The 22,599-nt window shown below is 57.6% G+C and overlaps 1 protein-coding gene and 1 long non-coding RNA gene across 4 annotated transcripts; one reads left to right on the forward strand and one right to left on the reverse strand.

The window, feature by feature from the left end:
• Positions 1–4,640: 4,640 nt before the first annotated feature.
• On the reverse strand, positions 4,641–10,784 carry LOC141574075 (uncharacterized). The gene is made up of 2 exons (XR_012500701.1): positions 6,583–10,784; positions 4,641–6,500 (listed from the first exon to the last, which is right to left on the reverse strand). It is a non-coding gene; the product is annotated as an uncharacterized LOC141574075 (long non-coding RNA).
• A 305-nt stretch (positions 10,785–11,089) lies between these two features.
• Positions 11,090–21,604, forward strand: LSM14B (LSM family member 14B). 3 transcript variants are annotated; one of them, XR_012500699.1, is made up of 10 exons: positions 11,090–11,459; positions 13,201–13,364; positions 14,380–14,515; positions 15,277–15,393; positions 17,386–17,553; positions 17,731–17,808; positions 17,980–18,141; positions 18,496–18,646; positions 19,776–19,922; positions 20,155–20,290. XR_012500699.1 is itself a non-coding variant. In XM_074347537.1 (10 exons), exons 1-9 carry the CDS (start codon positions 11,108–11,110, stop codon positions 20,324–20,326), a joined length of 1,500 nt encoding a protein of 499 aa, XP_074203638.1. In that variant the 5' UTR covers positions 11,104–11,107; the 3' UTR covers positions 20,327–20,340; positions 20,897–21,604. The 3 variants fall into 3 exon arrangements, 2 of the variants coding, with proteins under 2 accessions (XP_074203638.1, XP_074203639.1); XM_074347537.1 differs by lacking the exon at positions 19,776–19,922 and adding an exon at positions 20,897–21,604 and having other exon boundaries at positions 11,104–11,459; positions 20,155–20,340; XM_074347538.1 differs by lacking the exons at positions 15,277–15,393; positions 19,776–19,922 and adding an exon at positions 20,897–21,604 and having other exon boundaries at positions 11,104–11,459; positions 20,155–20,340.
• The last annotated feature ends 995 nt before the right edge of the window (positions 21,605–22,599 follow it).

Consider the following 22,599-nt stretch of genomic DNA (forward strand, 5'->3'; position numbering starts at 1 on the left):
ACCCCCGATTTGTAGCATTTTCCAGCATTCCCGGTGCACAGATCAAGGAGATGCTTGGTGCTGGAAACTGGGCCCTGCTTGAAAGTGTCCAGAGCAGTTGGATCCTGGGTTGCTACCCCTGCCCTACCCCTGCAGAACTGAAGCCGAAGACCCCCCAGACTCAGGGACGGGAGCCCAGCAAGGTGGGAGCAGGGGTGGACTGGGTGACGCTCTCTCCATAGAAGAAAGCTCCCTGGGCTTAGAGGTGCTGGTTGTACTCTGCTTCTTAGGTCGGATGGTGGGTACCCGGGCGCTCACTTTCTTATTATTAGTTAAAAGATGCATGTGATAGATACACTCTTTTACACACATGAGACATTTAGCATTTAAAAAGTAAAAACCACTCACATGCACGTGCAGACCCACAAGGTGCACACACCTGCACAAGTGTGCATTCAGATGCACCCAGCCTCTCTCCGGGAGTTCCATCTGCAGGTGTGGGTGGGACTTGCATTCTGACAAGACCATTTAAATGATTCTCCCACCCATGGAGGTTAAGACTGGCTGCTCTAATACAAAAGATGCTGGTGCTCCCCATGTCTTCCCTCAGATTCCATGAAGTGGGGGAGTAACTGAAATGAGGCATTTGCTCTTTTCTCGGGAAGCCAGAGTGAACAAGCAGCACGTGCAGAGCGAGGTCAGAGGTCATGAGCAAGCCTGTGAGCCTCATCTGTGGGGAAGGCACACATTAAAACCTCTCCCAAATTCATGCCAATGTGCATTCTAACAGCCATATTTTATCACAACTGGCAGTGTCATTCAGAAAGTTGGCAAAATGAACATCCTGCCCCAAGAACCAACGTGCTATTTTTCTAAAGCTTAGAAAACAAAAAAACAGCCCAATTCTAGAGTGGAAAGGTGGACTCTTCTCACTAGGAGACACTTCGCTGGCTCTCTGTGATGAACTTGAGTTGCATGAGAAAGAACCAAAGCACAAACTTGATACCTAACATAGACAACCTGGAGACCGAGAGGGAGTGCCCACCCTCAGCCCTAGACTCAGACCCCCAGGAGCAAGCCGACCTGAGCCTCCAGAAACCAGCTTCAGACCTCAGTGCTTGCCGCTGCCCTGGGATCCAGGGCACCCCAGGAACAGCCCGGAATCGCAAAGGCCAGGAAAGGTGACAGGACCCTTGGGGTTTCCTTCTCCTCTATGCTAGTTCTGCAGTTTCCACATTTTCTTGAATGGATGTGTTGTTCTTTTATAATTTAAAAAAAAGGGAGAGAGAAGCATGATTTTTGCTTGATTTTTCATCTTTTAACTTGTTCTTTTTTTTTCTTTTTCAGTTTCATTAGGTAGAATTGTTACAGTTTGACTGCACAGGGTTCTCCTGTGTGGGGGGATGCTCTCCCTCAGCCGTAGGGGAGGCTCACCTGTGCTGTTGCGACTCTGCAGATGGTCCATGCTCTCGGCTGCAGTGTCCCATGGCTGAACACACACAGATACGTATCTACTCTTCAGATGGTTGGCACAGGGGGCTCCAGTTTGGGGCTGTTATAAAGAATGCTGCTCTGAACATATATTCTGAAAACTACAATACATTGTTGAAAGAAATTAAAGAAGACCTAAATAAACAGAAACTAATACAACATTGCAAACCAACTATACTTGTTAGGGGAAAGAAAGAAAGAAAGAGAGGAAGAGAGAAAGAAAGAGAGAAAGAAAGAGAGAAAGAAAGAGAAAGAAACAAGGAAAGAAAGATATCCCATGTTCATGGATGGGAAGACTGAATATTGTTAAGATGGTGATGCTCCCCAAATTGATAGTTATTTGCATCTTCCTGATAGCACTGGCATATCAGATTCAATACAATCCTTATCAAAATCCCAGCTAGCTTCTTTGCAGAAATTGACAAACTAATCCTTAAGTTCATGTGGGAAATTCAAGAGACTTAAAATAGCCAAAACAATCTTGAAAAAGAAGAACAAAGTTGGAGAACTCACACTTACCAACTTCAAACTTACTGCAAAACTACAGTAATCAAGACAGAGTGGCACTGACACACGGACAGACATATAGACTGACAGATTCGAATAGAGAGCCTAGAAATAAACTCTCACAGACGTAGTCAGATGATTTTTAAGAAGGGTGCCATGACGATTCAATGAGGAAAGGACAGTTTTTTCAACAAGCGGTGCTGGGAACACTGGATACCCACATACAAAGGAGTGGAGCTAGACCCTCTCTTACACTAGACATAAAAATTAACTCAAAATTGATCAAAGACCTAAGTGTGAGGGCAAAAACTGTAAAACTCTTAGAAGAAAACAGGTAGAGACCTTGGATTAAGCGATGGCTTTTTTGATAGGACACCAAAAGGACAAACAACAAAAGCAAAAAGACACATTAGACATCATCAAAATTTAAAACATTTGTGCTTCAAAAGATAACGTCAAGAAAATGAAACGACAATTGACAGAAAGAAAACATTCACATCATACCGAGAAGGGACTTGCACCTAGAATATGTAAACCCTCACAGCTCAGTAATAAAAAGACAAACAACCCAAGTTAAGATGGGCAAAGGATCTGAACAGACATTTCTCCAAGGGTGGTACCCCAATGACCTGTGCGAGATGGGCAGACGCTCAGCTTCCAGGGGGCCCGGGCTCCCAGAAGGGGTCTTCCCGAGTGGGTGTGTCACTCCCATGGCACTGCCCAAGGTGACAATGCTGAGGGCTTTCCTTGGAAGGGACGGATTCCACAAATACTGGCACCCTCTCTGTGCAGGTGCAGAGATGTGTGGTCAGGTCCCCTCCAGGAGAGGACTGCCGCCCAGCCACAAGGAGCTGGGGGAACTGGCAGCCTCCTGCGTTAGTTCCATGCCCAGGTCACACTCCTCTTGGGTTATCCCCACCATTGGTGGCAAGGCAGTGGCACGAGGACAGCTACCTCTGCCCCACAGGGAACCCCTCCAATGGTCAGCGTACTCCAGAGCTGCCCACGGGGCTGGCACACCACAGACCGCGGTCCTTCCTGCCCAGTCTTTCTGCCTCCCCTTTTCCTCTTGAAGGTCCTTCTTGCCAAGAAACCTTCACCTTCCCAACTCCACCTCAGCACCTGCTTCCTGGAGAACCAGGAGGGACCAGGACAGGGCAGTCCAGAAAGCAGGCAGTGAGATGGATCTGCGGACTGGGTCACTCAGCACCCGGTCAGTGAGGAGAGCTCCAGCCCGGGTGAGGGGTGGTGCACGCAGCTTCGCCCAGGGCTCACATGCTAACACGGCCCCCGGGGAGGACTGGGGAGAAGGAGCCGGCAGGGCGGCTGGTGCGGGGGCTGCCCTGGCCGGCAGCCCGCCCAGCGTTGTGATTGAGACTGATTCAGTTGTGTGGCCGGTAGAGGAGGGAGGAGTGGAACCGAGGCTGTTAACAAGTCGCATTGACTGAGAGACGATAATGAGCAGCTGAGGGCAATCCAGCAACTGAGCTCTGAGTGGGAGAGCCGGCCAGGCTCACCAGCAGCTTCAGAGAAGCCCTTGTCTTGGGCAGAAGAGCAGGAAAGACTCAAGTTCAAGTGCAGGTGTGACCGCCAGAGTGGCTGATCTTCACAGACTCAGCTCAGCTGAGGCAGGACCGTTAGGCTGTCAGGACACTGGCTGAGCCCCCGGGGCCCCCCAGGGGTGGGGTCCTGAAGGCGTGCAAGCAGAATTTGACTCCTCAGAGCCCTCACCCATCTGAGCCTCCTCAGTAGGAGCCAGCCCGCGGAATTTCCTCCCTGGAGAGACTACAGGTGCCGGTGCCCACACCCTCGCAGGGCCACCAGGCCTGTAACCAGAATTTTCACAGCATAGCGGGCCCATCCTGGAGGAAAGGGTCTGACCCCCAGGGAGCTGCAAGGCTCAGCCAAGCATCTCTCACCAAGATGGGGAGGAGGGGGAACCTATGGGGTCAGATTCAGAGCGTGCTCCCCGCTCCCCACACCGTGGTGCTCCTGGCAGGGCTGTTATTGTGAGTGGACAGAGCAGCTGCCTCAGCCTGAGGTGGAACGGTCATCAGGGGCTCAGACCCTCCAGAATGAGGGCGTGGGTCACACCCCCAGGTAGGCCCCCAAGACCTGCAGAGGTCACAGCCGAGGAAGGTGTAGGTTGAGAGTGGAGAAGGGAGTGAGCACCGGCTGAGGCCTCTGGTCCAGCTGGAGGGATGGGGGCTTGGCCAGCTAACTCCCTCTTCTAAGTCCCCCGCAGGGAGAGGGGCTGGGGTACCCCTGGAGGAGCCCGGCCATGTGCAAGGGAGGGGCCCTGTGGGCACACAGACCCTCCTTGCAAAGAGACTCTCCGCCCGGCACAAGAGTGCCGCTGCCCGCGGCCGTGAAAGCCTTAGGGTCCGCCTCAGGTTTCCCTGCAGAAATGAGAATGCATGGTCTGTATCCTGCATGCCGTTTCATTTTTCTTTGGTATATTGTGCCTCGTAGATATTACATCTTTTACACATTGAAGTTTTGTGGCAACCCTGCATTTAACAAGTCTTTCAGCGCCATTTTTCCAACAGCATTATTTTAAAATTAAGGTAACCATGTATTTTCGGACATAATGCTATCGCACACTTAGGACACTACAGGAAGGTGTAAACATAACTTTTGTATGCACTGGGAAACCAAAAAAATTCATGTAAAAACTTGCTTTATTGTGATATCTGCTTTATTGCAGTGGTCTGGAACAGAGCCGGAAATATCTCCAAGTTGTGCCTGCACCAGGGCAGGGGTGGTGACAACAGGCCTGAACACCTGGAGCTGTAGGTTATGGGGACCCGGTGTGCCATGTGACTGGCTAGGATAAAAGGCTGGCCGCGTGCACAGCAAGCCCAGCACAGCTCTCCCCGGAGCGGGCTGCCAGGCCTCTCCCAGTGCCTGTCCTAAAAGAAGCCTCTACCTGCCCTGCTCATCTGAGCGTGGAAGCTGCCCCTCGGGCGGCTGCGGAGAGGAGTGGACGCCTGGCGCTGACGTCCCCATCGGAGCAGGGAAATGCCTTTCTTCCCTGAATGGAGGAACAGCCTGCTGAGATGCGGGTGCCTTGTCCCCAGATAGCATCACAAGAGGACCAGGCTCCCCCGACTCGTTGCTGTGGGGACAGAAAGTGGTGCAGCCTCTGGAACACAGCCTGGTGGCTTCTCACAATGTTAAACATAGACTCGCCAGAGGAGCAAGCACCCCGCTCCTCGGTGTATTCCAGGGAAACGAGAGCACACCTCCACGCAACACCGTGTGCGCTGCGTTTATAGCGGCGTTACTCATAGCAGCTGAAAAGTGGAAACAACCTACATGTCCGTCTGCGGATGGACACATACGCGGCACCGTACAATGGACTATCACTGAGCTACAGAAAGGAGTGAAGTAGGGATACACGCTGCCACCTGGAGAGCCTTGAAAACGTTCATAAACCTGTGCAGAGTGACGGGCAGTCACAGGAGCCGCACAGTGTAGGGGGCCATGGGTGGGGGGGTCTGCCTAGGTCTCAGCGGACGGGGGTGGGGAGGAGTGACTGTTAACGGTGACAGGGTCTCGGGGGTGGTGATGAGAATGTTCCAGAATTACACAGTGGTGGCAGCTGCACCACTCTGTGACTATACTAAACACCACTGAACAGAATACCATAAATGGCTGCATATTATAGTATGTAAATAACACCTCAATAACTCTGCCAGACAAATAAATGAACAAAGCCCAGGCTCCAGCCCAGCCCAGCATGGAGAGGCTCCACCAGGCCTGGCAAATGCCATCTTTATAGACATTGCCCCGACCCTGGGAGCCTCCCAAGGCAAACGCGGTTCTCATGCTCAGTGCCTGGAAAAGACATACGGGTGACAGGAGCCATGGGAAACGTGTTTCCAGTGCTGGCTGCCCCATCTGGCTGCTGGCACTGCCTGGAAAGGGTGGAAGCAGCCCTGGACCAAGAGGCCATCTTCCTGGAGCAGAGCCCCTTCTCAGCCCGGCCCACACACAGCCTCCCGCCCCCTGTTGTGTGCAGCACAGCGAGCCTCTGCCTGGGTGCCCGCTGGGTGCCCAGGCTCCAGATGCACATGACTTCTTGCCACCAAGCCTTTGTGTTCAGGGGGTTAAGGCAGCCGCAGAAAGGAAGGCTGATGGTTTAACAAGTGGGACCTTCACGCAAGCAAAAACATCAACATGCCGGGCAGGATGTTCTCTGTCCACACACTCCAGCCCCTTGCCAGGTGGTGAGAATGTCAGAACATGGACCAGGGGCCCTCAAGTTGGCTCTGAGCACTGCCCGGTGATGGAGGCTTTCTGAGGGCTGGATCGGTTCTGCCATCTCCGCCACTTCTTTATTTACTCGACTTCATTCTTGGGCTGCGGTTCCACCAGACCAGGGCCCGTGGACCACCAGGCAGGTGCGCAGACAGGTGCCCAGGCTTGGAGCAGACTTGGAGTTCACACCCTAGGATGCTTCCCAGGTAGTCCTGTGGGTTACCATGGCAACTCCCTGGGATGCCTCCTGCATCCTTTGCCTGGGATCAAGAGAGGAGAAGATGCCAGAGAGAGCCCTGAAGAAGCAACTCTCCTCCCCATGCCCGAGCAAAGAAATGCTACCTGGTCTCTCCCCCAGGGCTGACCAGGGAGCGCCGAGGCCGAGTGTCTGGGTCGGCAGCTGGAGACTGGGATGGGAATCCCAACCCTGCCATTCACAGGCTGTGAGGCCCTGACAGAGCACCCAGCCCAGGAGCCCAGAGGTCTCTCCACCTCTGAAGGGGCAGCGTCACAGCTCCAAGGGCTGGGAAGGGGAGCTGGAGAGCATGCGTGGCTGAGCGGCTCTGGGGCTGGCACAGAGTGGGGCTCCAGGCACTCTAGCTGTCCTGGCCACTTGATGGTGAGTCTGCCTGGAACAGGCCTCCCAGTGGTTCCTGCTGTCCAAGCGCAACGCATGGGCACACAAGCGCCTGAGGCGCGAGTGCGCGGCCTGACGGGTTTCCGCAGGCAGAATGCACCGCGGAATGGGTGCCCACGCCAGGCCCTGAATGCCACTCCCTGCCCAGGCCCCTTCCAGCCATTAGGCCCAAGTAATGGCCATCCTGCTCACCAAACAGCGTGTGGCCTTTTGCTGGCCTGTGCCTCCGTACAGTACAGGGGGTCCGCAGGCATCCCTGCTGGTGTGGGTGGCAGAGCTGAGCCCTCAGCACTGACCTCGCCTGCCTGGACGCCTCTTCTCCCCTGAGCGAGGTGGTGAGGGAGCCCCAGGCAGAGGGAGGGGTGGGAGGGCCTCGTGTGGTGGGGTGGGGCCCAGCTGGTGATACCGAGGCCAGGGGCACCCGAGCCTCCCTCCACCCTCCAGCCTGTGGTCACCCCTGGTCCCTAACCACCTTTCCAATCACTCTTCACAGGGAGGGTCCGCATGCAAGCAGACGGCGGTGACGCTGTGTGAGGTGTTACAAGGGCCCCTCCCTCACCTTGGCCTGGTGCAAGGAGTCCACTTGCACTTTTCAGCCTCGCAGCATCTGACACAGGCCCTGCTCCCCACTTTTCATGCTAGAAAGCTGAAGTTGGGGACACTAGGAGAGTACCACCAGGAGGCTCTGGGGCCAGGATCCCAGCTAGGTCTGCCTGACCGGCCCTGGGAGCTGAGGGAGGCTAAGGGGTCCCAGGGATGTGCCCCCCCACCCCCCGAGCTGTTCCTGAGCTCGAAAGCTCTCAGTAGGGAGGCCCTTAATTGCCACCAGCAGAGGAAAGCCAACCAGCCTGCCCATTTTCCTGTTCCCACCATGTCTCTGAGCCCTGCAGGGCAGCCCCAGGGTCCCAGCAGCTCCACTCACCACTCCCATCCGGCGGGACCTGGAAAGGTGGGCCACAACTGCTTGGTCAGTCCTAACGCACCTGCCTTCACCTCGCCAGCACTCCTCATCACCCCACCTTCCCCTGACTTCAGAAGGCTCAGCTGGGCGGGAGGTGGGCGGGGAGGACATGCGGATGGGAAGGGGGGAGGAGGAGAGGGAGACAGAAGAGGGGTGAAGGTGTGAAGGAGAGGAGGGGAGGGAGGTCTGAAGAGGCACCAAACCTCATCCACTGTGCTCGCAGGGCCTCCAGGGAAACAGCCGTGCAGGCCCTGGGCCAGAGGAGAGGCTTTCCCCCAGATTCACAGGGAGGAGAGACCTCGGAATTCCTGGCTGCACAAGGTCAGTTCTGCTCTCCTTCTAGTCTTACTCCCCCTGGGCCTCCCAGCCCCCCTTCCCTGCCTGGACGACTCCTCAAAAGTGACACCTTCCAAGCCAGCCCTGTCCCCCACCCAGTCCACCTGTAACCCTCTGCTCCCCACGCCCTCACCCTCTCCAGGTGGGCAAGGGCTGTCTTCTAGCAGGGTGGACACCTGCCCCTCTTGTGTGCCAGGTCCTGAAGGGGAATGGGGACAGCTGAGGTCCTGCCTCGCTGGCAAGTCCTCATGCTTCAGACCACAGTTTTTGCTTTATCTGCCGCCCACCTCTCGGATACTAATGTTTCATTGAATCAACTCACCTGTTCTGTTTTGCTCCTACTAAGCAATGAAATCACTGGCCCTGCCTTCTCAGGGGCACAAGTCACAAAGTGGCTTTCTGGGGTGATACGCCCCTCACCTGCAGCGCGACATCGGCTGTGCTTGGATCCTGTGTCCACATCATCACACCTGTCCTTAATAAAGGACGCGCTCCTCCAAGCACACAGTAGGCGCTTAGTAAGTGGCTCATGGTTGCAGTGGAAAACTGGTCACCTGCATCTGCGGTCCTCTGCACACCTCGTCTCCCATGGCCCTGGCCCCATTCAAAAGCCCGTCCAGCCGTTAACTTCTAGGGTCCTCGCTCCCACCAGTGAGAGGGGCAGCGTAGCCATGATCTCCATTGGGCAGAAGGAGAAGCACGCAGGGAGGCCAAACCGCCCGGGGTTTTCCAGCTTCTCAGTTCCTCTCCCTACCTTCCCAGGCTCAGGAGTGGAAGGTGATTACCGAGGGGCTGGACCCTATAAAGAGCTGCTCAGGGTGAAGATGCTGGGTGGGTGTGCCCTCGCCTGGAACACAGACCACACCCATGCATTCCTGGGTCAAATTTAGGCCCCCACACAACTCTCCCCGGCTCTTTGGCAAGTGCTCTCCACTTTGGGCAGAACACCAAGGACTGAATGGCAGGGGCAGTGTTCCTGGCCCTGAATTTTTAACCTCTCCCTTGCCCAGGCATCTGCTCTGTGACTGACGTCCTCAGGAATCATCCTGCCGCACTAGGGAGTCTGCTGGGCTCTTAGAATTCTGTCTCGGGGAACTGCCCCTGCCCTGGTCCCGAAGCTCAGGATCCAGCTCCCCTCTCCGAGACAGAATCAGCTCCTATCGGTGAAGGGTGCTTTCCCCATCCCAAACACACACACAGGCTGTGGCTCAGAAACTGATAGGTGTGAGGCACAGAACTTGTGACTTTGGGACATAGAAAGTGGTGGGGGTGGGGGTAGTGGTGGTGAGGACCTCGGCGGTGCAGGGGGCCCACCAGGCCACATGGCTGCTGGGGGGCTCAGGAGACCTGGGGAGGCCCCTGCTCCAGATGGGTGCACCCCAGGGAAGGCTGTGCTGTGCCTAGGGAGAGTCCTACCTCACATCTAAGGCAGGATGCCCCATCCCTGGAGCTCCCTCTTACTGGAGCTGGGCTCGGCCTGGGGCTGCACTGCTCCTGGTCTCCTCACCAGCACAATTCCCCGACGCGAAAAAGCAGCTCTAGAACGTCCGGGGAATCCTGGCAGGCAAACGCTGAGGACGTTTCTATCTTCTCTTCGGCTTCTGTGCTCCCTTTTCTCAGCCCCAACACTCAGCAGCGCTGATGGGACACCCAGGGCAGGAGCCTGCCGGGTCTGCAGCTTGCCTGAGGGGCGACTGTCCTGTGCTGGGTCTCAGTTTCCTGTGTAAAACGGGTAGTCAGAAGCCTGGGTGCACAACCGCCCGGTAAGTTGTTCTCTGCAGTGGCTTCCACTTTTTTGTTTTGCACTCACGGCCAGAAATCTATTTTACATCTTGACCAAGAACCCACTTAAATACATGTGAGAATAAACTCTTCACAAAGCAACAGTACTCCCACTGTGTGGGATGCTCTCTGACAGCTAGTTTATCGTTTCATTTGCATAAAATGCTGGTCACCACTAAGTTTCTTCAGGACCCAGTACTGGTCCCTGATCCGACGTCAAGAGGGAGAGAAACAAAGGCTGGCGCACACTTGGTCACCAAGGAGCTGGGCAGGGAAGGGGGTCTGGCCAAAAGGAGAGGGGCGGCGCGGTTGCTCTACCTCACAGCGAGGCCTCCGGGATGGAGCCGGGCGAGGCCACGAGCAGGCGAGGTCAGGCCGGCCTTGGAGGCCCTGGTGGCGGGCAGGGATTTATTTTAAGGGGCAGGGACGCCACCGCAGGTTTGGGGGAGGGGCAGGATTAAAGGAGAAGATGCGCTCAGTGCGTTATATTTAGTGGCTGACGCGCCGGAAGCGCTCGTTACCCGCAGTTACTACAGCGCCCCACGCGCGAAGGACAGCGCTCGCCTCCACCCCTCGGGCAAGGACCCCGGCCTCTCGCCTTCGCTCCCGCCATCTCCCTTCACTCCGCGGGCAATGACCCTGGTCCCCTGCCTTTGCCCTCGGGGAAGGGACCCCCGTAGCCTTCGCCCCTGGGGAAGAGGAGCGTAGGGGCGCACCACAGCCCTGCAGCTTTCCGGCCTGGGGCGGAGAAAAGCCGTCGGGCACGCTTCCGTAGAGGGGAAACTGAGGCCGCTGAAAGCGGACCACCCGCTCGCGCGCCGGGGTAGCTGGTAGGACGGCACGCGCGGCGGGCGGGGCTTGGCGCCCCGCCCTCTCCCTTACACGTGCGCTCCGCCCCTCGGGCCCCACGCCCACCCGCCCCGCGCACGCGCTCTCCGCCCCGGGCGATTCCCACCCCTCCCCCAGGCCCACCCGCCCCTTCTCGTGCTCCCACCCTGCGCGGGGCCCGCCGGGAGCCGACAGAGAAGCCGGGCTGAGAGCAGGGGAAAGCCCGCCCGGGCAGGAGGCGCTCGCAGCGCAGGCGCGGAGCGTGGGCCCGCCCCCAAGCAGGCGGCGCGGCCATATTTAAAGGGAGCCGGCGGGGTGAGCCAATGGGCGGTGAGCGTGCGGGGGCGGGGCGTGGCGGCCCAGGTCCCGGATGTGTCTGCTGCGGCCCCTCCTCCCCCGCGCTCCCCTCAGACCCCCGGCCGCGCGCCGCCGCCGCTCGCTGGTCCCCGCGCAGGCCCTCGGGCGGCGGTGAGGCGGCGGCGAGGCAGAGGAGTGGGCGGCGAGGCGACCGCGAGGAGGCAGCGGGCCAGGCCCGGCCGGTCGCCGCCATGAGCGGCTCCTCGGGCACCCCGTACCTCGGCAGCAAGATCAGCCTCATCTCCAAAGCGCAGATCCGCTACGAGGGCATCCTCTACACCATCGACACGGACAACTCCACCGTGGCGCTCGCCAAAGGTAGCGACCCCGCGGCCGCCCCAACCGCCCGGCCCCCGCCGGCCAACAGCCGGCCCGCGCCGCGCCCCGCCCCCACCCCCGGGGCGCCCCTTTCCCCGGCCCTTGCCCCACCCCGCGGGGGCCCGGCCTCCGCGCCGCCTCCGCCCCCCGGGGCTCGGTCTGCACAATGGGCGCCCAGGCCGGGCGGCGGCGTTATTGTGCGCGGCCGGCCCGCCCAGCCCGGGGTTGGGGTGGGGAGGTGGGGGCGGGTCCAGCTCCCGCAGCGCCGCCCCTTCCACCGCGGAGCCCACCTCTGCAGGTTGGGGGTCGGCGTTGCAGGGCCGCCGCCTCCCCACCTGCCCGAGGGCGGCGGGGCAGCTGGCGCGGAGAACCCTGTGCCTTCGGGGGAGGGGCGGGGCGAGGGGGCCTGAGTGTCCCCGGGGCCTCCCCGGGAGGCTGGGGGTGAGAAAACACGACTCCTGCAAGTCCTTCTGGAACCTATTAAGCAGCTGGGGCCTTGATCCTGAACAAATACCGCGTCTTAATGGATTCTGCTGCCGGGATAGGAGCATCGGTTGGCAGCTAGGTACTCCCATTCAAAGCGCTTTCTTACCCGAATCCAGACTTTCGGGCTGTGGGTTTACCCTTTTGTGACAGACCCCTCCCTGCAGGCGCTGGTGACCACCCTGAAGCCCCTGGGAGACTTAGAGAAACATGACTGTATTGTGGCTCTGCGAGAGTTGAGTCTTTTAACGTGTCGAAGCAGGAAGTGTCCCCAAAGTTTCTTTGTCTTCATACTCCAGGGAAGATGGCTAGTGTCCTTCCCCTGCCTCTTAGAAGTGCCGAGTGCAGCCAGGTCTGCAGGAACCCTGTTTGTTTGACGGGTCTTGTTAGGCTAGAGACACCGTTCTAAGCCTCTAAGGGTCAGGGCATGGCTTACATGCTCCTGTATCGGAGGGAGCCTCAGGCCTTCGGGTCGCAGTCAATTCCAAACTTCCGGCAAGCCCTTTTGAAGCCCAGCGTCTGAGCCGTCTGATGGGCTGTGTGGTCACTTGCACTCTTGGTTCTTGATGACGTTTGGCATGAGGTCCCGGTTGGAGAAACTGAGGCTCAGGGTAGTCCCTGGTCCTTAGAGGAAGTTGCTCTCAGGTTAGATAGAGGCCGACTCAAGCCTGGCTCTGCCCCAGAGACTTAAGGAGGAGATACCTGGTTGGGCTCCTCGAACTCTGCCAGGAGGGGTTGCCCTGGGCAATCCCTCATGTAGATACAGAAGCTTGTGATGTGGGGCCCCTTCCTGGGCCCCCTTCTCCCATCGTCTCTGTACTCCCAGGCTGGTTGTGGGCAGAGGAGTGGGGATGACACTCAAACTTGCCAGCTTTTCTCCCAAGAAAACAGCCCCCCTCCAGAGGTGATGTGTTGGGAAGTTTCAGTCAAAAAGCGGCTTTTGGGCTGTTGAATCTGCTAAGTCTTATATGAACGGGATTCTGCAAAATAGACGTCTTGCTGAGAGAATGTCGAGCTTCATGGGACTGTCAGGCTCTGAAGTTGTTCTTTGTTGTCTTTGTAGCTTAGAACTTTTTGGAGCATTGGGAACTGGGGTCCTGCAGGTATTGTCCATTGATAATCAGGGGGCGGAGTGGGTGCTGAAACGTGGAAGCTGGGTGCTGTGGCCGGCTCCTAGAGGGGCTGCGCTTCCAGGGGGCTGATGGAATGCACATGGTTGAGGATGACAACTTAACCCTTCTTTTTCTCAACCCCTAAGTGAGGTCCTTTGGTACTGAAGACCGTCCCACAGATAGGCCTGCCCCCCCAAGAGAGGAAATTTATGAGTACATCATTTTCCGGGGAAGTGATATCAAAGATATTACTGTTTGTGAGCCTCCGAAAGCTCAGCACGCGCTCCCTCAGGATCCTGCCATCGTCCAAGTAAGTGCATTGCTCCGCTTCTGTTGTGGCACTGTTTCTAAGAGATGCTGGTTTCCAAATGGAACTTGGTGTCGTTTGGCCAGAGTGCTCAACTCGAGGAATAGCCTTTTAATGAAAAGTGCTTTAATTTTTGTCTAGGCTGTTGGTGTTTCTGTGGAAGGTCTGGCTCCTGCAGCCTGCAGTAGGGTGTGCTGTGGGGTGAGACTATACGGGTGTGGGGGGGGGGGTGGAGAGGGAGTGCTTTTAGTTTTGCCCGCACCTGGGGCACTTGGGCGGTGCCGTTTGTCCTTGGTTCCTGGTGGGGTGAGTGTGAAGCCCCAGTGGTGTGCTGTGAGTGGCAGAGATGCTCTCCCCACCCCGGGTGCAGACGTGCACAAAAGTGATGTGAGGCACCCGACGTGCTGGCCTCACGCTGCGGGTCCGCCTGCTGTGTTTCGGCACATCTTGCCCAGGATCACTAGGGGCCCCGTTAGTATTTTCCTTACTTGTAAACTCCCGTGGAGACTGGCTGCTCCGGGGCTCACACTGCGGGAGGCTCCAAGAGTGAACATGCTCCCTGGGAGGCAGGCTCGCACGTGCCGGGCCCCAGGCGAGACCTCCACAGGTTTGGGGGAGGCTCCCTAGGAACTGAGCCAGGCCCCAAGGGACACAGGGGCCTTTTGGGAGCCCAGGCGGCAGTGTGCTTGAAGGCAGGGGCCAGAGAGAAGGTGCATGGGAATAGCTGTGCCCCTGCGTGCTGGGGGCAGGGCCGTGTCCCTCGCTCACAGCCTAGACCTGATGACAGGCTGTGGGGAGCCATCAGAGGGATTAGTTGAGTCATGAGAAGATCGTGTTAGAATCACCTGGATGCAGGTAGAGCTGGGAAGAAACAGGGAAAAGGCCGCTCTGCGCTCCCTTAGGCTATCCCGGAGCTCACGCCCCCGAGGGCCACCCCGGCCTCCGGGGCACAGGCTGACAACCCAGGCTGCCTGTCCCTGTCTCAATGGTGCTCTCACCTGTGTGTCTCATTGCTCAGTCTTCCCTGGGCTCGGGCTCGGCCTCCTCCTTCCAGCCACACGTGCCTTACAGCCCCTTCAGAGGGATGCCACCCTACAGCCAGCTGGCCGCCAGCTCCCTGCTTAGCCAGCAGTATGCCGCTTCCTTGGGTTTAGGTGAGTAACCTGTTTCCTTCTGGTAAACTGCCTGTGTCGTGACCTCCAGGAAGCGGGGCCACAGACCTTGAAAGTGGGGACACTGCTCTTGTCCTGTTCATCTTTTCGTGCGTGCTCAGTATGTCACTCAGTGCAACCCTAGCTAGTTAGAACACTTAGTAACTACTCAATTGAGAGTAAAAGAGGCAGCGCTCTGAGTTTTGGAACAGATGAATCGAATCAAAATTCATTTGAAATGTCAGCCTGGGTCTGGGTGGACGTTGTGGTGCATCTGCTTCAGAGAGGAAATAGCTGACAGATGTGATTACAGACGAGTTCTAACCGCCTGCACGTTCGTAAGCCCGTAAATGTAACAGGTAAACACAGCACCCATCCGTGCTGTCCGTTTACCATTCTCCTGTCAGCACCTTGCTCAAAAGTAAAGGTTCTGCCAAGGCCGAATAACCCTGGGGTAAGGTTCTCTCCTGTGGGTGCGGAGTGAGGGTCGTCCGGCTGCAGCTCTGCGAGGTGTTCACACCAGGGAGGCGCGGCTCAGCCACCTTGCTTGGGGGGTCTCCTGCTTCTAAAGATCCCGTTGTCTTGGTTGCTGTCCCCAGGGTGCAGGAGCCCCTCAGGCTGGCTCCTGCTTCTAGAGTGGGTCTGTGTGAGCTGAGTGTCCTGCGAGAGAGGTCTGGCCTCCTTCCAGGCCTGCTGCACGCAAGTTTCTCTGTACTTACGTGTATACTTTCTTTTTTGCTCTTTTCTCCTTTATCTTCTTTTAGAGAAGTTGGTTAGCCCTCCAGCCTCAGCCGCGGCTTCCAGCCCTAGTTCTTCTCCATCTCCTCAGCCCGTTTCAGAGCTTGACATGTCCTCAGAGCCACACCAGCTCACTGCCAAGGGTAACAGCAGTTTCGGAGAACTGCATGCTGTCTTGCGAGCCATCCTAAGAGCAAGGGGGTAAACCAGTAGACCAGAGTGACAGTAGCTGTAGCAGATGATTTGCCAAGCCGTGGGTCCATCTGGCTGCTTCTGTTTGGTCCTGCACGTGATCCTGACTTACTGACTCCCACAGTCTTCAAGAAGGGACTAGAAAGAGCCAGCAGTGCATTTTGCTCACCCTTCCCGGGTCCAGGGTCTGTTTTGACCTGTAGTGGGACTCCCGTACATGGGAAACTTCGTCTGCACAGAAAGCCGTTTCCCTGGAGTTTCCGCTGGTCCTAAACGCACTCTGGGTTGCTGGGTAAGACTGCCGGGGGGAGCCCCTATGTAATGCGTGCTGCTCCAGGATCCGTGTGGCATGTGCCTCACCCACCCAGGGCATTCCAAATCGGGTGTCTCCAGTGTCTTTGTAAAACGAAGCGCCTTTAAAGTGGATGACTAGCCCCACCCAAGCCACTGACCAGGTGAACAGTGTGGACCTGATGACCAGCTTGTTACTGGTGGACCGCCTGTCTGCCGGGCACCTGCAGCTGTGGGGGTCTCTTGACCTTTCCTGGCATTCCTCTCCTTTCCCTGGAGGTCTGAAGTTCACGTGCAGGACGCTAGAGTCACCAGTGCAGAGACTCGGTCCAAGATGATGCCTGGGGCTTTCATTCTGGCACACAACCACTGTCAGTCTGTTACTTTGCCTGTGTTCTTTCTTGCCTGGATGCCAGGGTATCTGAGTTACAGAAGCAGGGAGGTTCTTTTCCCCACTTAAAAATTGCATAAGGTCGTTCATTGTTCTTAGGACATTTTACGTAAAACAGCTCATAGGACAAGGTAGTTAGTTTTAACTGGTCTGGTTTTATAAAAAGCAAATGAGCCCAAGAAGCCTGCCCCATCCAGTTAGAGCGTGAGCCGGAATCTGTCAGGAGCCATGTCTTGCTCGGGGAAGGCCACGCGGATAGGTCAGGGAAAGTGGTTTCGGTTAGTTAATGCCCGTCACAGGGGACACTTTCAAGTACCAGTATGCTGAGTCTGCCCTCTGAGTTCTTTTGATCTAGTTACAGGGAATTTTTCACAGTAATTTCTCTGATTTGTCTCATGTGGGAAAGGAGGTAGAATATCCAGGCCTCACTTGTGCTGGGCTGCCCCTCCGGTAATAGACACCCCCTCTGGTAATAGACTTTCTGTCTGTAATGTCTGTGCACCTCCACCCAGCCCCACATTGCTCCTTTCAAACAGGACCCAGAGATCCAGGAACGTGGGGGAGGGGAGGGGGAGAAGGACTGATGGTTGTGGCACGTCCTTCTCTTCTGGCATCAGGGACCATCTCCTGACGGGGACCTCCACCGAGGCTGTGCTCAGGGCTGGAATGCGGTGTCCTGGGAACACGCGGTACCCTGTGTTGCCAAGGGCCGCCTGGGAACCCTTCATTTCTTTACCATGAGCTTTCACTCGCAGGAGCGCAGGCCATTGTTTCTCTGTGGTCAGCTCTTATCACTTCATCCTGTTTGGTTTTGTTGTGCCTTAAGCAAAAACCGCAGTGTTCTAGAGTTTTAACTGCAAAGGCTGACCACTGCGTTCTGTGCAAGATGCTGGACAGGCCTGGTTCTTGTCCAGCATGGCGCAGAACGAAACACGGTCTCAGACCGTGAATTCACCAGCATCTCCGGACTGTCGTGCCCCTCGGGGTTAGAGCCTGTTGGTTTGGGGGCAGCTTTTCCCAGATTTACCGGGAGGTGCTTGTTGTGGGGGGGACGTCTTCCCTCCTTGAGGGTCCCTGACTTGGGGAGCCTGCTGGCCTTTTCACTGCCTAGGCACGATGCGGAGGGGTCGGCCCGGCGTGGGGGCTGTGCCTGGGTTTGGTGGAACGTCTCTGGGCCGGAAGAGAAGTGTTGGGAGTTGGGGGTGGTGTGAGGCTTTCTCCTTGTCTCCGTTTTTAAACCCTCCTCTCCTCCTCAACTCAGGAGCTGGTTTTCCGTCTGTCTCAGTCAGTAAGAGCCCCATGGTGGAGCAGGCTGTCCAGACTGGTTCTCTCGATAACCTGAACACCAAAAAGCTGGTACCTGGCAAGGGCTCCGTGGGGATGCAGCTCAACGGGCGCCCGGCCCCGCCCAGCAGCAAGGCCGCCAGCGGTATTTGAACTCCTACTCCCCTGCCCTGGCGCCATGTTTAGAGGGGCGCACGCTTCCGGGGGTTCTTCTCTTAAAGATGAGCGCCCCCGCCCGCCCCGTCGGCAGGCTCGGCGGGCCCCCGCCCCCGGGCTCTGCCGCTGCGGGCCGCTTGCCTTACTCTTCCCTTCTGCGCCGTAGATGTAGTGCAGCCGGCCGCCGTGCAAACTCAAGGGCAGGTGAATGACGAGAACAGAAGACCGCAGAGGCGGCGCTCAGGTAACAGCTGCCCGCTTGCGCTTGCGCTGTGGGGAGGGGCGAGCCCCGCCCTGCGCTCTGCCCGCCGCCCTGCCCGCTGCGCCGCCTCAGTGTGCTCCTCCCTCTGTGCATCTCACACTCAGCAACGTCGGGTTGGTGGCTTACGGCCATGGCTGTCCCTTCTCCTCACAGGGAACAGACGGACCAGGAATCGCTCCAGAGGGCAAAGCCGCCCAGCTAACATCAAGGAGAACACAATCAAGTTTGAAGGCGACTTTGACTTTGAGAGCGCTAATGCCCAGTTCAACCGAGAGGAGCTGGACAAAGAATTTAAGAAGAAACTGAATTTTAAAGGTCTGAGTATCTGCCCCTGCCCCAGGAGTGTCCACAGAGCGGGTCAAAGAAAGACAGCCGGGGGTGGGCAGCTGGGCTGGTGGTCTGTGGAAGCCATGCCATGGTAGGAGCTCCCAGGGCGGGGAGGAGTCCTGGGGACGTAGAATGGTGCTTGGGGAACGGGCAGCAGACTGTGTGGCCCAGGGGCGGATGAGACACGGTTTGGAGTTAGAAAAAGAGGTTTCAGCTTGGCACGAAACACTTCCAGGAGCATTTCACAGAGGCTTGAGGACGGCCATTGAGTGGGCCCGTGAGGTCATGTCCTGGTAGCATGGTTTGCCTCCTGGCACCCCAGTGGTCTGCTTCTCTGTGCAGATGACAAAGCCGAGAAAGGGGACGAGAAGGACCTAGCGGTGGTGACCCCGAGTGATGAGGCGCCTGCCGAGGAGGACCACCTGGGGCCCAACTGCTACTACGACAAATCCAAGTCCTTCTTTGACAACATCTCCTCTGAACTGAAGACCAGGTCAGGGGCCGGGGGCCGGGCGAGGCCCAGTCACGCCAGCAGTGGGTGGTGGTGTGGGAAGCCCTGGGAGTCACGGGCTCCCGAGGGGTCTGACCCAGGTCCAGGACCCTCGGCATTCGTTGCTCAGCTGCCCCTTCCTCGTTCAGGCTGGGCTGGACCGCCCTCCCCAGCTGAGTGAGCACACTGCTGTTCAGTTCTGTACCACCCTGCCCGAGGCAGGGGGCAAGCGAGTCTGCGGTGTTCTTTTACCTGCTTGAGGCTGGGGACCCTGTCTATGCCTAGCATTTAGCACCAGTAGATAGTGCCCAGACGTTGCCCGAGAACAAGCCAGACAGTACATGACGTTTGGAAAGGGTGGCGTGGCAACTCGGATCTCTTTGTTCTGCACGTGGAGTGGCAGACGCTGTGGGGCACTGAGGATGCAGCAGAAAAGAAGCTGGCAGGTCCCCCGACCCCCACCAGGAAACAGCGTAGTGAAGAGGGGCTGGGGTGTGGGTGTGTGGGGAGGGGGGTGCTGAGGTCCCAGGACGAGCGTGTGGACAGATGAAGGGAGCTTTCTCGGACAGGGAGGTGGCCTGCACGACCGCGAGTCATGTGCACGGGGAGGAGTGGTGAAAGGGGGATGGGCTTTGTAGGTCACGGTCATGCCTGGCATTTATTCTGAGCGCTGTGGGGAGAGCAGTGTCTTCTGAGGTTTCACCGCTCCTTTGTGGAGAGTGGGGTGAGGGTGGGACGTGTGGAAGCTGGTGGCCACTTTGCATGCTTTTGGAATCGGGTGGAGGAAGAGGAGAGAAGCTGGACTTGTGAACGTGAAGCATGCTGAAGGTGGGCCGGCAGACCGGGCCTGCTGATGGGTGTGTGGAGAGCCCAGGCCGCTCCAGGCTGTTGCCCTGGACAGCCGAAGGGCACAGTTAGCCACTTCTTTGAGCAAGGAGGCCAGTGGGGCGGCAGAGCAGGAGCTGGGGCTGGCTTGTTGCCTGTGAGCTGCCTGTGAACACCCCGGTGGCTGCTCCAGGCACCCAGTCAGTCACTGGGGGTCCTTGCAGGAGACGCAGGAAGGATGCCAGGGCAGAGCACAGCGCTGGCACTGCGTCCCCACCTCCTCCGAAGCATAAGCTTTGTGTTCCAGGCCCTGCCCCCTCTAGCCCAGCGCCCTCCCCATCTCATGGAAACTAATCTGGAGGGTCCACGGTCTGCTCCAGGTCTGGAGCCTCACAAGCAACGAGGGATTCCTTTGTAGCGCACTGATGTCACGTGCTGGCCTTAGGTGACACAGGTGTGAGGGCCCGTCCATGAGAAGGAGGCCTGGTTGGAGGTTTGGCTGGGAGCACCTGCAGTATTGGGTCTCAGGCTCCAGGACCCTGACTGGACTGCCTGCCCCTTGTAACCCAAGTAACCGTCCGCCCATCTGTCCTTTCTTCCTCCCCAGGCGGTATGAGGCTGGGGCCCGGCTCAGAGCAGGGAGGGGTGCCCGCTGCAGTCAGTTTCACACCCCTTGTCTGGTTCAGTTCCAGGCGGACCACGTGGGCCGAGGAGAGGAAGCTCAACACGGAGACCTTCGGGGTGTCGGGGAGGTTTCTTCGTGGCCGGAGTTTCCGGGGCGGATTTCGAGGGGGCAGGGGCAACGGTACAACCCGTCGCAACCCCACTTCCCACAGAGCTGGGACGGGCAGGGTGTAAGGATGCGGCTGCGGGTGAGTAGGGGGAGCTTCCGGGTCCCTCAGTGGGAGGGCGCCGGGGCGGGGGTCCTTGGGGGGAAGCCTCTTCAAGAAGAGCTTCAGAGCCATCTTCCAAATGAAGACCTCAAGGTATTGAGAGGCCGAGCTGAGGGTCTTGACCCTCTGAATTACCCAAGGGGGCTCTCGGGGACGGTGGGACCCAGGCCCCAGGGTTGTCAAAGTGAGGGTCGGGCGCAGGAGGGCTGGTGCTTCCTCCCCAAGTGTGGTCAGCAGGGAGAGTGTGGCCAGCGGGGTCTCAGCCCCGGCCTGGCCCCACACTGACTCCAGAGTCTGTTTTTTTAACTATGTCGACGGTGGCTTGGGTGCCCCTTATGGGTGGGACCTACCCCTGCCAGGTGGGTGGGACCTGGAGCTGCCTCCCTGTCCCCCGTGTGAACAGGAACAATCGGGTTGTGATGGGGAAGTCTGGGGATCCCTGGCTGCTCCTGTCCACCGGAGGCCGCGGTGCCTGGCTGGGGCTGGCGCTGCCCGACGTGCTGTGGTCACTGGGTGTCGGGGCTCCTCCTTGCAGGCGCTTGCTGGAGCAGCACGGACAGCGGGCTGTGTCGATGAGGACGTCGGAAAACGCTGCGCTTACTGGGGGAGACGTGGGTCACTTTGTTCACTGAGTTTGGAAGATTTCCACGCTACTACTTGTTTTGGACTGAACTGAACTTGGACGTGGTCGAGTCAGAACCACTTGTTTGGGGGAGTGTTGCCGGGTAACCTGTGGGAGGGACCTTGGCCTGCCTCTCGTTAGTTGTGCACAGCCTAATTCTAAGATTTTGTTGTTTTGCAGAAAGGTTTCTAGAGTGAAAGCTTGATCCTCACTTGGTGATTGTTTGGTCAGCTTTGACTTTTAAAGTGGAACCAAATCTCATTTAGCAAATGCGGCAGCCAGGCGCAGCTCTGCAACTCAGCTGGCTGCTGGTGCTGCCGGCCCAGCACCCCCACTGCCGCAGGCGGGGTCCCAGGAGCCAGGTGTGGCCAGCACGGGGGCGTGCAGGGGTGGGTGGGGAAGTGGGGTGTCCCACAGATCATGTTGTATTAAGCAAACACACAACCCTAACATGCAGAGTAGCGATGTCAAGGTAGGGGCTGGTGGGGTGGGGGTGCAGGAGGGCCCTGGACGTGCGCTGTCACTTGGAGCCTGGCTTCCTCAGGACCTGGAGTCGGGAGTGGAAGCCCAGGACAGGCCCCTCTCTGGCATCCCTGGCCCTCCTGCCCAGTCCCTGCCAGGCCCTGACCCTGCTGGGACTCTGGTCGAACACTCTTCAATGTCTCCTCCACTTGGAATTGAGCCAGTCTTTTTTGCAAGGTCAGTTGACTGAGAGCATATTTCCTCTCAATTGTAAATAGTTCTGTTTTGTTTTACTGGCGGGTGGAGGGAGGGTGGGGAATATAAATTTGTTGCATGAGTAAGTGGGTCAGACCTAGAAGCATGTGTCCCTCTGGCTGACAGGGCCTTATGGTGAACATAAGCACCTTGGTAACTAAATCCCTTTAAATAGCTACAAAGGTTTTAGTTCTGTATTGATTAAGTTACTGTAAAAGCTTAGGTTTATTTTTGTAGGACTTAATGGCTAAGAACTAGAACATGGCAGTGGGACTGCTGTGTTGGAGTAATGTAAACTTGTAATTACAAATAAACATGCAAACCTTTAAAACTTGTTTTGCTTTGAAAGTAAGTAGTCTTGTTGACTCTGTTGCCCGAATTACACCACGTCTGACATGCCTGTCCCAGGGTGGGTGCTGTTCAGCTGGCAGGATGTGGGGAACACCTGGCACCCTTGAGACTGACCCAGCTGGTCTGGGTACCGAGTGGTGAGCCAGGCCGGAGTCTGCTGTGTAGGCTGCTCCCCTGGGGTGAGGGGGCTGCTTTCCACGCACTTTGGACACAAACTAGTTTACAAAGTGCTGCTCACAGATAAGCCGGTTTCAGAGGGGCCCTCTGCTGCCCTCACCGCAGCTCCCACCCTCCAGGGCTTGTGTTCCTGACACCGCAGGACCTGCTCCAGGGCTGGATGGACCCTGGGCCACAAAGAAAAGCGAAGACTGGAAGCATCCCATTTCATTTTAACGGGTTTCCGGGTGATTTTTAAAAAAGCTCTCAGGCCTAAGGCCTGCCTGCTCATCAGTGATGCAGTCAGGCCGCAGCAGGACCAGGCAGCAGGCCGACTGTGGCGTCTGGGCTCAGCCTGTGTCCTGGCAGACTCCCCTTCCTGGGCAGGCAGT

Source organism: Camelus bactrianus, chromosome 19 (assembly GCF_048773025.1).
Source record: "Camelus bactrianus isolate YW-2024 breed Bactrian camel chromosome 19, ASM4877302v1, whole genome shotgun sequence".
Classification (NCBI taxonomy): Eukaryota; Metazoa; Chordata; class Mammalia; order Artiodactyla; family Camelidae; genus Camelus; species Camelus bactrianus.